Consider the following 16223-nt stretch of genomic DNA (forward strand, 5'->3'; position numbering starts at 1 on the left):
AAAAAAAAAAAAAAAGAAAAAGAAAACGGTTAGAAACAACTTAAATGTCCATTGGTGGGGGGCTGATTATGTGAAATAGTGTATTCATACAATGAAATATTCTGCAGGCACTACAGAAAAGGAGATATACCCAGGTATAATTACATAGAAAGGTAATCATAATACACTGTTAAACTGAGGAAAAAGAAATTTGCAGATTAATAATATATACAACATGAGCCAATTTATGTGAGGAAATCTACATTCACATATATATTTACATACACTTAGAAAATTTGTCAAAAAAACACACTGTAAGTTATTCTTCATCGTGTCCATGGGGAGTGAGTTTCCAAAAGCAGAAGAAACGAGTACAGCTTTCCCTTGTAGTCTTCATGTCTACTTTATATACTTCTGTACTGTCAGTTTATTATGTATTTTTAAATAAATAAATATTGTCTTTAAAAATTTTTTTTTAAGTTTAATCAAAAAGAATTCAACCTTCCCTGGGTTCTTCTGATTATCAGCAGATCATGTGAACGGACCCAAAGCAGCTCACAGACAGGCCAGGCACTAACCACTCAGCCCTCACAGCCAGGCAGCTCAAGTCACTTGGCAGCAGCAGACTAACTGTGCTCAGATATTGAACATTAACAAGCAGGACTGATAGCATAATGAAACCCAAGGGAGGGTGCACGTTTGGATCACTTGCTACAGACTTGCTTCTAGAGCAGGAGACCCGACAGCTCCTGCCCAATTGTACCCACTCAAGACACACTCAGCTCTGAGCAGGCCAAGGACACATAGGGTCCTGACAACAAAGACTCCAGAGTTTCAACAGAACTCAGGAGTTTCATGACAATGCACAGCTGTGCCTTGTTGGCACCAGGAGAGCACATGCTGGTGAGCCTTTAGCAAACAGGCAAGAGGGAGGGAGGGCAGCTACTCCATTGTTTAACTTCATGTCTGCTGAGTGTATCCAAATCCTGGAAAACCTACCTTCCATCTAAAAGGACCCCCACTCCCATCCTGCCATGATCTCCCAGGTGACAGTTACACACACACACACTCTTACCTCCTCATTCTGATAGGCAGTCACGGCTATGAACTGGGTTTCAGGGAAGGAGCAGTTTGTTACCATTCGATGGGCACTTCCAACACGCACTATGTGAACCTGGGGTTCATATTTATGCAGAGAATTCAACATTATCTGTCGAGGCAGGAGAAGAGAAAGAGAAGAAAAGCAAAGCCCCGTGTATCACAGGTGATAAACGAGCCAGCATCTCCAGTTGGTCCCAAGCTCAGCACCACCCCGGTTAGGGACACACATTTCAAATCCTAGGCCACCTGAGCTGCCACCACACCTCTAAGAAACAAATGAAGGGAATTTTCCAGAAGCTCCAGGAATCATAACATTGAAGCCTTTACAAGGGTGAGGGGTGGGTTGTCAGAGAGGAGTCTTTTTTTTCTCTTTTTTTTTTTTTTTTTGAGACGGAGTCTCTCTCTGTCGCCCAGGCTGGAGTGCTGTGGCGCTATCTCAGCTCACTGCAAGCTCCGCCTCCCGGGTTCACGCCATTCTGCTGCCTCAGCCTCCCAAGCAGCTGGGACTACAGGCGCCTGCCACCACGCCCAGCTAACTTTTTGTATTTTTAGTAGAGACGGGGTTTCACCGTGTTAGCCAGGATGGTCTCGATCTCCTGACCTCATGATCCACCCGCCTCGGCCTCCCAAAGTGCTGGGATTACAGGCGTGAGCCACCACGCCCGGCCAAGGAGTTATTCTTAAGAGTGTTCAGTTTTCTGCCAAAATCTTGGCTTCCTTTTTACCTTCCCCTATTTTCAGCACAACAATGTGGATTTCAATCCATCAAAATATATTGTTTGCCCTTTTTTTTTCATTTGAGGAATCCTAATAACTCAAAATGTTGACAATGGGTGCATTTTCCAAGTGACTAAAGAATAGCGAAATCTGGCATCTGATGGCTACACTGTCTCTGAGTCAAATGAAAGGTGTAATGACAGTCTCCTGCTGTGAAATCTGGTAGGCAGTAACAATTTACTGTTCAATTTCCCGTTTTAATAAGGAACTGGAAGCTTCTGAGTATCACAGACTCAGGTAGTGTTACCTCTGGACACATGAACTCCTATGGTCCCTGCCATCTGAGCACAGAGATCAGAGAAGGGGCACATGGGCACAGGGGGGGAGGCTGAGGGAAAGCCAAATACGCAGATGGGAAAGAGAAGAATCCAGACCCTTTACTCCCATCTGTGTCTCCAATCCCCAGAAACTGCCTACATTATAGAAAGTAACTAACAACCTTCTATAGCAGACTAGTATTCACAATCCTAACACAGGAAACAAGAGGAAAAAGCCCCAAATGCTTGTTTACTCTAATTGGAGACCTGAAATAAAACCTTCCTTGTTTAAGGAAGGTTTGTTTGGATTTTTTTTTTCTGAAAAACCAAAGCTGATTCAATATTCTATTGATAATTATCATAATGCCCAAGTGGAGGTAGTAATTATTTCATTTAGAAGCAGCTTTTTATGAAGGTATTTGTCTATTGCCAGCATGCCACTTATACTAAAAAAGGGGAGAGGGACTAACAAAACCCTGGTACCCACAAACATCTCCCTCCCAGAGCTGGGTAAAAAGCACAGCACACAAGACAAAACTATGAAAAGGGCCCCGGTGATTAAGTAAACCACTGCTCTCTCACTCTCTTAACATCAGGAAGTCCATTAAAAACTGAAAGCACCAATTAAGAGCTGTTTATTCTTGTTTACATTTGGACTCCGGGGAATAATTGGCTTCTGTGGGAGAAGAGGCTGGTAAGGACACCTCTAATTGCCTAAATGCACCCTTGATATTTCTTGATTCGTGGTGTGGGGAGGCCGGAGCGGGTGGCCAGGCCTGCCTGCCTCATTCATACCTGCCCGCCTCCATTGAGCTTGTTGGTCAGCTTCACTTTGCTGAAGGAGATGGGAGCTTTCATCCAGTGGGCCCCAAAGTTGGGGGAGTCCGGGTGAATGTAGACGCAGCTGTGGCTGGAGACCTCTGGCTTGCCGGCGGGCACCCATTCCCCGTTGACGTACTTCCAGCGGTGACTGTCCGTAGGGACAAAGTCCAGCAGGAGGGAGTACATGGCATTGGGGTCCAACCCTGTGACACTGATCTTTAGGACTGGAAACATCCGTCTAAAAGGAAAGGCAGAAACTTAGCCACAGGAGGGACGTTAGAGGAACTCTCACCTTGTCCAGGGGCCTCTCAATACTGAGACCTTCCACGGAATGCCCTGTGAGGAGGCCAAATAAACAGGGCCCAAGTCCACAACCCCAATTCTACTGGAGCTTCTTTTTATGAATGAATTTAATACTAGGGTTTCACTTTAAAACATGCTCCATTTTAAAGTCTGAAAACCACTGATGGAGTCATTTGACACAACAGAACCTGAAGCCCAAGATGTATCAAATGCCACATCCCCCCAGAAAACTTTCTTCAAAGATTTCCCACTGGCACACTGATGCCACTGACCAGCCCTTCCCAACCTCACAAAGAACACTATTCCTGAATAATAGTAATAGCATTTATAGCAAAACATGCCAGCCTGGGTAACATAGTGAGACACCCCCATCTCAAAAAAAAAAAATTTAGCTGGGCATGGTAGTCCCAGTTATTCGGGAGGCTGAGGTAGGAGGATTGCTTGAGCACAGGAGTCAGAGGCTGCAGTGAGCTGTGATGGTGCCACTGCACTCCAGCCTGGGTGACAGAGTGAGACGCTGTCTCAAAAGAACAAAAACAGAGTTACATGTTAAGTAAGTGAGAGGAACCCTTAACTGTACAAAGTGAGACCAGTTCTTTCCTCCAGGATGCCTCAGGGCCTTTAACATACCCATGTACACCATGGGACTTTTTGAAGAAAGCATGGGAATGTGCACACCCTAAATGTATGTGACAGTGGGATCATCATTTAACTAAGCATTTTATGAGAATTTTTGTCCAAAGAACACACTTTGAGACATGCAGATCTAGATTCATCGATCCTTCTTCTACATGCTAGAATAATAACAAGTTTACTCTCACAAATATTTGGAGAAACTATCCAAGTAGCTGGCTTATAAGTCTAGAACATTTTCATCATCCCAAAAAGAAACCCCATGGCCATTAGCAGTTACTCCCTATTCTATTTAGACTTCTTTTTTTTTCAGACGGAGTCTCTGCCTCCTGGGTTCAAGTGATTCTCCTGCCTCAGCCTCCAGGAGAGTAGCTGGGATTACAGATGTGTGCCACCACACCTGACTAATTTTTGTATTTTTAGTAGAGACAGGGTTTCACCATGTTGGCCAGGCTGGTCTCAAACTCTCAACCTCAGGCGATCCACCTGCCTCGGACTCCCAAAGTGCTGGGATTACAGGTGTGAGCCACCACGCCCGGTCTCTATTTAGACTTCATAACACCAGAAACAAAGCAGAGAGAAGTAGCTTCTGCCTGCTAGGTAGGAGAGAGGCAGAGTTGATGTCCTTTGTGCTTCCAACTCCAAAGTCACTGCCTAAGGTAAGATTCTGGAGCCAAAGCAAGGCCAGGCCTGCCGAAGGGCTTGGGTGTAATGGTAATGCAGCCAACACTTACAGAGCACTCACTAGATGCCAGGCATGGGAATAAGCACTTTACATGAACTAACTCAGTAAGTTCTTCACAACAACTTTATGAGGCTGTGTTGGTGTGTTCAAGGAGAGAAAGTTAATTTAAATGGGAGGCTAGGACAAGTATATAGATTAAGTAAAATTTCTATGGAGAAAAATGCATCAGATGATGCATTCCAAATCCAGGTCTTCGCTGAGAACTGCATTATTCACCTCAACACTCCTCGTCCCTTGGTGAGATGATTACACTTTTACATTAACTAAAATGATACACCTCCTCTAGGGCGGCTGCCTGTGTGATGTAAAATCTTCATGTTGCATTTTCTTTTGTTCTTCCCTCAGTAGAAGGATTATTGTCTTTTATTTTCTCCTACTATCAGATTAAACGATTCCCTTTTACGATATATTTTAATGTTTTCAATTATCTTAATAATATTGGCCAAGTGTAAAAAACAGAAGGATCCTGAGAACACAAATGCCATTCGCAAAGAATCATAAAAGTGGGCATCAGAAATGATTCTAGGGATCATATAGGGTTATTCTGACAGCCAGCAGTCAGACCTGTTTATATGAGGTATATGGAGACATGGTCTCTGTGTTCTGGTCCAGTGCTTCTTCTGAAGTACTAAGGTTTACTTTTTATTTTATTTTAAAGAAAACACAAAAGTGGCATGTGTATAATTGTCATTTTGCATACTAAAGTTAAAAAGTACCAAAGGAGTTTAAGTCCAGCCTGGGCAACATGGCAAAACCCCATCTTTATAAAAAATACAAAATTTAGCCAGGCATGGTGGTGCACACCTGTAGTTCCAGCTATTGGGGAGGCTGAAGCAGGAGGATCACCTGAGCATGGAAGGTCGAGGCTGCAGTGAGCTATTATCACACCACTGTACTCCAGGCTGGGTGACAGAGTGAGACTGTGTCTCAAAAAAAAAAAAAAAGTACCAAAGCTTTTCTCAATAAGACTATATTGTACACATAAAGGTAAGAAAAAAAACTTATAAAACATATAATATATTACTCATGCACTAAACTGCCAGAGTAATGATGCAATTGTTCAAGCATGAGAGCATGGCTGGTGTCTTCATGATAAGAAATGTCAGGATGTTTCATAAATTTCTGACTTATGATTTAAGAAATGACTTAATGCAAGACACTTTTGTTTGTTTTATTTTTATTGAAAAAGTGTCTGACTGTGTTGCCCAGGCTGCTTTCAAATTCCTGGGCTCAACTCCTACCTCAGCCTCCCAAAGTGCTGGGACTACAGGTGTAAGCCACTGTGCCTAACCATACAATTGTTTTTCTAATGATAATAGTTATCATGTACAGTCAGGCCTCCACATTCCCAGGGTCTGTATCTGTAGATTCAACCAAATGCAAATTGAAAAATTTGAAAAGAAGTAATACAACAATAAAAAATAATACAAATAAAAACAATATGGCATAACTATTTACATAGCATTAACATTGTATTAGGTATTATAAATAATCCAGAAGTAACTTAAGTATATGGGAGGATGTGCATAGGTTATATGCAAAATATTCTAGTCCATTTATATAAGGAACTTCAGCATCCTCAGATTTTGATGTTTGCAGGGACCTGGAACCAATCCTCTGTGGATGCCAAGGGATGGCTGTACTGAGTTTTACTCTGCACCTAGGACTTCGCGTAGGTGAATATTTCACTTAAGTGAAATAAAACTTAAGTCTTACTTCACCCACAAGGAGGTTATTATGCCAATTTTATAGATGAGGAAACTGGGACTCAGAAAGCACACATTACATTTCATTCACTTCTCCATTTTTTTTTTTTTTTTTACTCTCTTTTCCTTTCTTATTAGCTTCTCAAAAGCTAACATGGTTGAGCCACAGTGAAAGGAAAAGTCCTCCTCAACGTTTTCCCAAATCTTAATACCTACTTAGAGATTTATTTGCCCATTTGACAAATGGTTTTTTAGTGCCTGCTCTATCCCAGGAACTGTTCTAGGTGGGGATTCAATGACAAAAATTGCAGACCCAGTATCTTCTTGTTCATGAAGCTTACATTCTAACAAAGAAGTCAGGCAACAAAAATGTCAACAAATCTTTGTTGTTTCTTTAACATATAAGATCATTTGGGGCTGGGTGTGATGGCTCACACCAATAATCCCAGCACTTTGAGAGGCCAAGATGGGAGGATCACTTGAGGCCCAGAGTTCGAGACCAGTCTGGTCAATTTAGCGAGACCCCATCTCTATTAAAAAAAAAAATCATTTTAAATTGCAAGAGTGCCATGAAGGAACTAAAATGCATGATGTCACAGAAGGAGACTAAAGGATGAGAAGCTACTTTAGCTGGATCTGAACAGGAAGTAACATTTGAGCTAAGACCTAAATAATGAGAAGGAATGACTCAGGCAAAATGTTAGAAGAAGTGCACTTAGAGGCAAAAGAAATAGCAAGTACAATGGCCCTTAGATTTAAATAGCCCCGCTCTATTCAGAAACTAAAAGAGAAGACCAAAGTGGCTGAGGCAAAGTGAAGGGAAAATTCCAATTATTATCCTCACTGCTAATAGGTTAGAGTGCCCTCCTCTTAACTCTCTCAACTATATTATGTGAGGTCTCATAAAGAGTGTAGCATGACTTTTCATTCCAGAATAAGAAAATGTGTAATGGCTTTCCATCTTTCATGCTATGGTCAGAGCTGTACCTGATGTTTCAAAGAAGCCATGATCAATCAAAAGATGCTTAACATCATTAGCCATCAGAGAAATGCAAAATCCAAACCACAGTGAGATGCCACTTCATGGCCACTAGGATGGCTGCAATATGAAAAGCAGACAATAAAAAGCATTGGTGAAGATGCAGAGAAATTGGAATCCTCATACATTTCTGGCAGAAATGTAAAATGATGCAGCCACTTTGGAAAATAGTCTGGCAGTTCCTCACCTGGTTAAATATACAGTTTCTCAATAATCCAGAAATTCCACTCCTAGGTATATACACAATAAAAATGAAAACAAAGTTCCATGCAAACATCTGTAAGCAGAGGTACATAGCGGCATTATGCATAATAGCCAAAATGTAGAAAAACGCAAATGTCCATGAACTGATGAAGGATAAATAAAATGTGTTATATCCATGCAATGGAGTATTTGTCAATAAAAAAGATGAAGTGCTGATACATGCTACAACATTGATGAACCTTGACAACATTACACTAAGTAAAAGAAGTTGTTCACAAAGGACCACATATTGTATGATTCCCAGGATGTCAAATGTCCATGATATGAAATGGGTAACTCTATAGAAACAGAAAGTAGATTAGTGGTTGCCAGGGGCTGAGGAGGTGACGGCTAAGGGTGCAGGGCTTCCTTTTGAAGCAATAAAAATGTTCTAAAATTAATCGTGGAGATGGATGCACAACTCTGTGAATTACTGAGAACCACTGAACTATACACTTCAAATGGATGAGCTGTATGGCATGTGAATTATATCATCATAAAGCTGTTAATAAAAACAAAGAAGTCACAGTGTCTTGTCTCTTAGAAGGAGGACATATCTGGGAAATGGTAGAATGATTAATTGCTCTATTTTCTTTAGCATTGCATTTGCCAAGAACTTTATAATTATTTTTTGTTTTTATCACTACATAAATAAACTGAGAAATGACTATTTTTTAATCCATTCCCTATTTTAATACATTTTTTAATACATTCCCTATTATGGCAATGAGGAATAAATAAAAGTCAGTCAACTTGCCTAAAGTCTTATAACTGGGACTGGAACTCACCCTGCCTCCCAGCCAAGTTCCCCTCCTCCCACCCCACTTTCCCCTCTTTTGTCTCACAACGACAGGGATGCATTATCTAGGGATCCAGTAACTAATTGATCTGTGATTACCACTCGTGATCAGGCTTTATTTTCAGGAATGAATTGCATTTCCAATCAAGGTGATTTTTTTCCCCATTTTTTCCTAGATGTAGCTAATATAGAGAAACCCAGAGTCTGAGGGATAAGAAATATGTAAATCAGTCCCTAACTAACAGCATAACTTCACTTAATCCACCCTGGAGAGAAAGCCTCCTTGGAGAGAGAGAGAGGAAAATGTGGCAGGGTAAATAAGCACTCCTCAAGAAAACTACATCTGAAGAACCACAGGCGGATGGGCTTTGCCCGTAAACTGTTTGGCTTTTATTATGAGACCAGCTTTCCAGTTTCATTTCACTGACAGGGAATCTCCAGAAGCCAGTGTTGCTGGAGGAGGCTATGAGAAGTGAGGTTTGCAGGAAGAAAGGGGGGCAGAGATGAGGCAGAATTTACAGCGATGAGGGAACAGCAGAGAATTAAAAGCAAATTCAAAAAGTTAAACTTGTAAACACTTTCCTCCATCTCTCCACAAAACTCTACTATTTATCAAATACTCATCAGAACTTTCAGAGGGGTGTGTATGTGTGTGTGTGTGTGTGTGTGTGACACACACATGGCGCATGGATGCTGACATTTATGTGAAGGTGAGCAGGCATAAGAATGGCAACAGGTGTCAATTAAAGATAAATAGATGAAGGGAAAAAAAGAACAGCATTAGGGAAGTAAGGTGGCCTGGTTAGAGGCAGATTACATAAATGCATATGATCTTCTTGAGTTGTAATTTTAAAGTTCAGAGAAAAATACCCATGGGCTATAGGGACATGGAAATGTATTGGCCTGATGTGCAACCTTACTTTTCTCCTCTCTTGTACTACTGCCCTTACTGGAGACTATGAACATCAACTCAGTGGCACTGCACCAATACCGCTTAATCATCGAGCATTGGTGAATCATTGAAACTAATCAGCAAATTTAAAGTTAGTAATTCCCACCTCTTATTTTATGATAACAAGAAATACAGCATTTTCCCCTTAGGTGAAAATGTTACAAGTAAAGAAAACAAAAGCAAGAGTTTTGATTTTTTTTTTTTTTTTGAGACACGGTCTCACTCTGTTGCCCAGGCTCGGGTGCAGTGGTGTGATCACCGCAACCTTGACCTCCCCAGGGTCAGGCGATCTCCCACCTCAGCCTCCCAAGTAGCTGAGACTACAGGTAGGTGTCACCATGCCCAGCTAATTTTTTGTATTTTTTGGAGAGACAGGGTTTCTCCATGTTGCCCAGGCTGTTCTAAAACTTCTGAGCTCAAGTGATCCACCTACCTGGGCCTCCTGGCTAATCGTTTAAATTTTTTGTAGAGAAGAGGTCTCCCTATATCATCCAGGCTGGTCTCAAACTCCTGGGCTCAAGCAATCCTCCCACTTCAGCCTCCCAAAGTGCTGGGATTACAGACATGAGCTGCCATGCTAGCAAGCAATTTAATTTATTTACCTCTGAAGTCTGAAATGAATTCTTTCTGCAAACTAAAGCATAAGTTTCCAGCTTAAAGGATGGACGTGAAAGGGAATACTGGCTGGATACACTGGAGATGACTCAAATGAGCTCTAAGGAGGTATTATACTTATTACTGTTATATCTAAAGGACTATTAACTATGAATAACTAAAAGTTTTCAATTTTAAAAAGAGAGAGGAAGAAAAGGAGGAAAGAGAAAAGAAGTAGTAGAATGGGTGAGGGGAGAGATAGAAAGAAAAGGAGGAAGGGAGAGAGAGAAAGGAAGGAACAAAAGAAGGGAGGCCAATATCAGGATCCCAGTTTCTGGAGATAATTCCATGTTTTTCAGGAAAAAGCCTTTCTCTTTACAGCTTCTGATCAATGTCAGAGGCAAGCTTCCTATTTATATATGTGAAAGTAGATATCCACTTCACAATGAGTCTTTTCACTCTTTCATCAGCCCATCTTATGCTATTTCAAGATTTGCTATTTTAATGCAGAACAATGAGACCTCAAGTGTACAGGAGTTATCACCCCAAATGATGCTTTTTTAAAAAGTCAAGGTGACAATGTCAATGAAAAAGGGCCCAGGTGACATTGTGAATGAAAAAGGCTAGGACTGGGTAATCATACCAGGAACATTCTTCTCCACAGGGAAGGGCCACAATTCTACCTGCAACAGGTGCGGGAGTTGGTGTGGAGGGCAAGGATTTGAAGGAGACACAGAGAGTCTATAGACATAAGAGAATGGGTAGAAAGGAGGCATAGAGGAATAAATAGGGAGAAAAGAGAGAAGGAAGAAAGGAGTAAAGAAGATGAAGCAAGAAAGATGTCTATATTAACAAAGGTAAAGTGTGACTAATGGTTTAATCTGAGAAACTAAGAGGTTGGGAGTAATTTCAGAACAAGTTCATTCATTATTAAGTACATCAATTTCTTATGGACTTGTCTTCCCTTCTTTAATCAAAGTATAAAGGAAACTTTCTATCTTCTGGCAAAATCTTGACCCTAAAGGGCTCAGAGATCTTAGGAGAATTTAAGAAAAAGATTTCATTTATAGGAAGAGGAGGAACACAGCAGGACATCCGTAGATAAGAACAACCAAGTTCACTGCAATTAGACTTTTTCTACAAGAATATTGTTCATGTAGCTAATATTAAATGACTTTAAAGATGAAGGATTTTGTTTTGCTTTTTAAAGACAGGGTCTCACCACGTTGCCCAGACTGCTCCTGGGCTCAAGGATCCTTTGCCTCAGCCTCCTGCATAGCTGGGACAACAGGAGCACACCACCATGCTGAGTTGATGTGAAGAATATTACATTTTAAATATAGGGGAAAATTACATAGGCAATAAAAGGCAAGATAAAACTTTTCTTAAATGGTAAAAGTACATTCCAATGTAACATATTATTAAATTGGAATTTATAATGGTTTCAGAAACTTTTATTATTTATTCCTTATTGAAATAGATGAACCATATATTTACTTGGTGATTGTACTTATTTTTACTTTAATATATGGCCAATTTGACAGCCAAATCAATAGCATAAGGCTAGGTATTAGTGTAATTCGTATCCAATAATACAAAGAATAATAAGCAGAATATTCTACCTATAATCAGACATAATAAAATTTTTACAGTTGCATCTTTGCCCATTTTTAAAGGGTAAAAGACTAAATCCAATTAAGAATTTGGGGTAATTCTGTGAAATTAAAAATATGTTTTATGTTTTCTTCTATGAAAGAAGCTAAAAATAATGTGTAAATACAGGTCAAGAGAAGGAATTATAATTATGGTAACAAATATTAAAAGCAATAAATCTATATGAAATAAGTATGGAACCCATTTTGAGAAAGAAAATATAAAAATCAAGCAAGGTTGATATTCCTGCTACTGGTATAATCGCAATTTCTTGAAATGCCCTAATTCAGGTATGGCTTTAATTTTAGAAAGTACTTTAATGCCATGTAACAGCTCTTGAGTTGATAACTCTCCAAGATTGACAAGAAATAGTTCATCTTCTATACTGTGCTTTATTAAAATATAGAAAACCGAGACATCAGGAATGGAAGCATTTTGCACAAGGACAAAAGCCTGACAGAAAGAAGTTTAGATGGCCTTGGCTCTTCTCTATTATCAGAATTCTCTCGAGGGTGTCATAATTAGAGTTCAGCCAAAACTAAGCCTACCGAAAATGCCTTTCAGCATTTTGTACTTTTGTGACCATGTGTATGAAAAGATATGTGAACATCAGCTGAATGTTGGAGCTAGTTTGGCCAAGCTGCGAGCGGTGAGATTTTGTTTCAAAATATTTGTGTCTCCTCTAAGAAGTGAAATCTTCTAATATTACCTTGACAGCCCCTTAGCAGACTAGGTTTAATAGAATCTGAGAAATGCCAGCAGAGATCAGTTTCAGTTAATCCCTAAATTTGTTGCACTGAGAAGAAAGAAGGCATCTTCTCTTCTCTAAAGCAGTATAATATGTTTTCATTCACTATTACTGCAACAGCTTTCACATCATCACAAACACACACAATCTCAAATGAACACTCACCACAAACACACACGGGGAAGCAGGTGAAGTGATAGGCAATGAGTTTACATTTGCCCTTTTGCTTCCCATCTTCAACTAGTCAAACATTTCTGGCAAGTTTGCTATACTTAGGAGGAGATCATCCAGCTTCCAAATAAAGTTGTCTTTCACCTTATCTGGACGGAGTTCGGGCTCAGGTCTGCAATAGGGTATGCAGCTAGTCACAAATTAATATTATTTTCTGACATTTGAGTCCATTTTCCCATCCTAATGGGGCATGCCCCCCACTTTATGGTAATTTCCCAGAATTTCTCTATTTAAAATGCACATAAGACAGGTGGCTTCATCCTCTGATGATTTCAGAGAAATTAATTAAGTTGGCTGGAGGAAAGCCATTGAAGACAGTCGTTCCTGTAAGCATGTTTAATCAGATCCCGCCGCCTCTGAGTGAAGAGCGGCAGCCTCTTCAATATTCAAGGGGTCTCATCTCTCCTGCCAAGCCCTGCCAGCCCACGCGGGGCAGCAGATAAACTCACCTGCCATTCTTGGTCACAATCATCTCATTAGTGACTTCCTTGAATCTCTGCCAGAGAGGTGCATCCTCCAGGATGATCTGAAGTTGCTTCTCCGTAGGGTCGCCTTTTTCCCTCCCTGCCTGAAGCTCGCTCTCCACCACATTGAGCAGATGAGAAACAGTGCCATCGCTGGGCTTCCGAGTGCCCAGCTCACTCATGGCCATAGGCACTTCTTGAACTTTGCCGAGAGCCGTTACCTACCTTGCCTGCTTCTAGCTTCTTCCTTCCCTCACTTGCCTGCTTTTCAAACCCACTTGAACAGTGCTTGGGGAGCGGAGAGAAGATACCCTGGCTCTTGCCTAAGCTCCTAGGATGACACCCCTTAAAAGTCTCCACGTTATACCACCAACCTGTTAAGCTTTAGTTGGAGAGCGGGGTGGAGGCAGGGGAGAGGTAGGGAAAAAAAAGCCCTCTCTTAATTACTCATTGGATCAGGTGGGAGAGAGCCTGGCTTTCCCATTGGCTGCCGTGCACAGAGTAGATATTTAAGAAGAGTACTCCATCCAAATTATCAGGCTTTTATCTTGTTGTACCTGAAGAGGTCTAATCGGTGTATTGAGGACCATTTTCCCATTAATTAAAATTATTCCAGGCCCAGACTGCACTGTCAGGCAAATCATGTTTGTGCATAAATCATGACGTGTGGCACCTATAAAGAAAAGGGTCCTGGGGAGAATCAACAAACTTGATGCCCAGGCTATAAGCTACTCTCCAGCATCTTAGACAAAGGCTCTGGAGGGAAGAAAGCATATATGGAAGGTCCAAGGCACTGTGCCAAGAAACATGACTACTGTACCAGAGAATAAAGGAAGACACTCTGTGTGCCACTGCTCAAGGGTCAGGGCTCGGGAGAAAAGAAAAGAGCTCAGGACCTCTTTCGCCCAGGGTGTCCCCTACTGATCATCTCTCTCCTGAGTGTCCCATACTTGCTCACACCCCACTTATCTCAAAGGCCCTCCTCACCTCCTACAAATGGAGCTCCGAATGTTGTCCTTCCTCCCTAGAGTCTAGAACCCCAATTTTTCTTATCTCTAGCCTTTGCCAGAGGGAGAAAAAAAAGCAGGTAGTATCATATTAATCTCTCCAAGGAACACTCTGCCTCCAGTCAGTGAAAATAAACTGTTTACATTATTATGTAGAGCAATTTCAATCTTTGGTCCAGAAAGGCATTCTGGTTTTCTCTTTAGACAATTCATCCTTATTTTGGCATTCCAGGATGAATCCCACATTCCCTGGCAAGAAACACTAGTAGAAAGCTTTTCTTTTGCCCACAACACACAGTACTAATGGCGAGTGAGTGGATGGCAGGTGGAAGGGACAGGAACAGAGGAAGCTCTACCTTCTCTAGCCCCCAACCTTGAGGAGATCCTGGGGGTTGTGAGTTTTTCTCTCATTTCAATACCAAGTAAGAAAACAAGAACAAAAGGAAAACAAACCCAAAAAGGTAAGATAAAGTCAGGGTAAGGATGACAGAAAATGTATTGAGGGCCTCCTATGCTACATACCTATGAAGCATCACATACAGCAAGGAACAAACAGAAACGGCCTGTGCCTTTACAGAATTAACAATCTGATGGAGAAAATAAATGATATAAAGTAAGTAACAACTAAGTAATTATCAATAGTGATAAGTCTATGAAGACTACATAAAAGGGTGAAGTGGTCAAGAAAAATTTGTGCACAGCAGGGTAGGGAACTCCAGTTAGATGGAGTTGTGTAGAACAGCTTCTTTGAGGAGGAGACATTTCAGATGAGACCAAAAGCTCAGCAAGGATGTAGTCGGGGGAGAGTTGGCAGAGTGCCAAGCAGAAGAATTACGTGTGAGAAGCATGGCTTGAGCCAGGTAGAAATCTCCAGGGAGGCCAGTGTGACCAGAATGTGGTGGTAAAGAGAGCAGAATGAGATGTTCTTTGAGAGAGGGCCAGGTCAGACCATGAGGCCTTAGAAGTCATGATGAAGAATTTGGATTTTCTTCAGCATGAGATAGGAAACAATTGGAGAGTATTAAGTAGGAAAACAGCATGATTGGCTTTATGTTTGCAAAAAATCTAATTGATTTGTGAAGAATAGACTAGGAAAGGGCAAGAGCTGAAGTAAAAGACAAATTAGAGGCTATGATAGCAATTCAGGCAAGAGCTGATGATGGCTTAGCCTAGGGAAGTAGCAGTGGCCCAAAAATGAAGTGTATAGGTTCTAGATATACCTTAGAAGTCAATATGACAGAACAACATGAGGGATTGGATGTGGGGGTGAGAGAGAGCACAGAACCATGTGCCTGATGGGAACAATTATTAGATGGCAGGGCCATTTACTGAGATATGGAAGGTGAGGGAGGTGGAAGGGTAGGCAGAGGTACAATTTGGTTAGGAGACTCAAAAATTTCAATTTCATACAGCTAACATTGAAAAGAATGTGGTAGGCTGAATAAGGACCCCCTGCAAAAATTTCCAAATCCCCAGAACCTGTGAGTGTATTACCTCACATGGGAAAAAGGGACTTTTCAGATGTGATTCAGTTAAGGGTCTTGAGATGGGGAGATTATCCTGGGTTATCTGGTGAGCCCAGTGCAATCACAAAAATAAGAGGGAGACAGGAGGATCAAAGTCAGAGGAAGAAGATGTAAGGACAGATGTAGAAGTCAGAGGGGAGAGAAGATGCTACACTCCTGGCTTTGAAGATGGAAAAAGAGGCCAGAAGACATGGAATGTAAGAAGTCTCTAGAAGCTGGAAAAGATAAGGAAATAGATTATCTTCTAGAGCTTCCAGAAGGAACATAGTCCTGCCGACACCTTGGTTGTCGTCCAGTGAAACTAATTTTGGGCTTCTGATTCCCCAAACTGTAAGATAATAGGTTTACGTTGTTTTAAGCCACTAAGTTTGTGGTACAGCAATAGGAAACTAATGCAAAGACTATTAGGTATATAAGTGGAGATTTTGAGAAGGCACTGCTTAGAACTGTGACACAATTGTGGCTCTGAGCTTCCAAGCAGCCAATGCAAAGTGGGGGAATATAATCTGGCATACATTAAACTGTGTCCCTAAAATAAAAGCAAGCCTTGACCTGTGAGAAATTTCCCCCATAAATCTTTATGAGGAAAACACTGTGAGATACAGTGAACAATGTCTCCCCAAACAGTCTACCAGTAAAATAAA

General features: G+C 41.1%; 1 protein-coding gene across 1 annotated transcript in view; it reads right to left on the reverse strand.

Moving 5' to 3' along the window:
- The window catches only part of SFT2D2 (SFT2 domain containing 2), an 86053-nt gene that overhangs the window by 21640 nt on the left and 48190 nt on the right, over positions 1-16223 (reverse strand). The window contains exons 8-9 of the mRNA XM_058442194.1: positions 2910-3174; positions 1055-1189 (exon numbers count right to left, since the gene is read on the reverse strand). Of these exons, the coding sequence (XP_058298177.1) occupies positions 1055-1189; positions 2910-3174 (400 nt within the window). The remainder of the gene's footprint in view (positions 1-1054; positions 1190-2909; positions 3175-16223) is intronic.

Source organism: Hylobates moloch, unplaced genomic scaffold (genome assembly GCF_009828535.3).
Source record: "Hylobates moloch isolate HMO894 unplaced genomic scaffold, HMol_V3 SCAFFOLD_8, whole genome shotgun sequence".
Lineage (NCBI taxonomy): Eukaryota > Metazoa > Chordata > Mammalia > Primates > Hylobatidae > Hylobates > Hylobates moloch.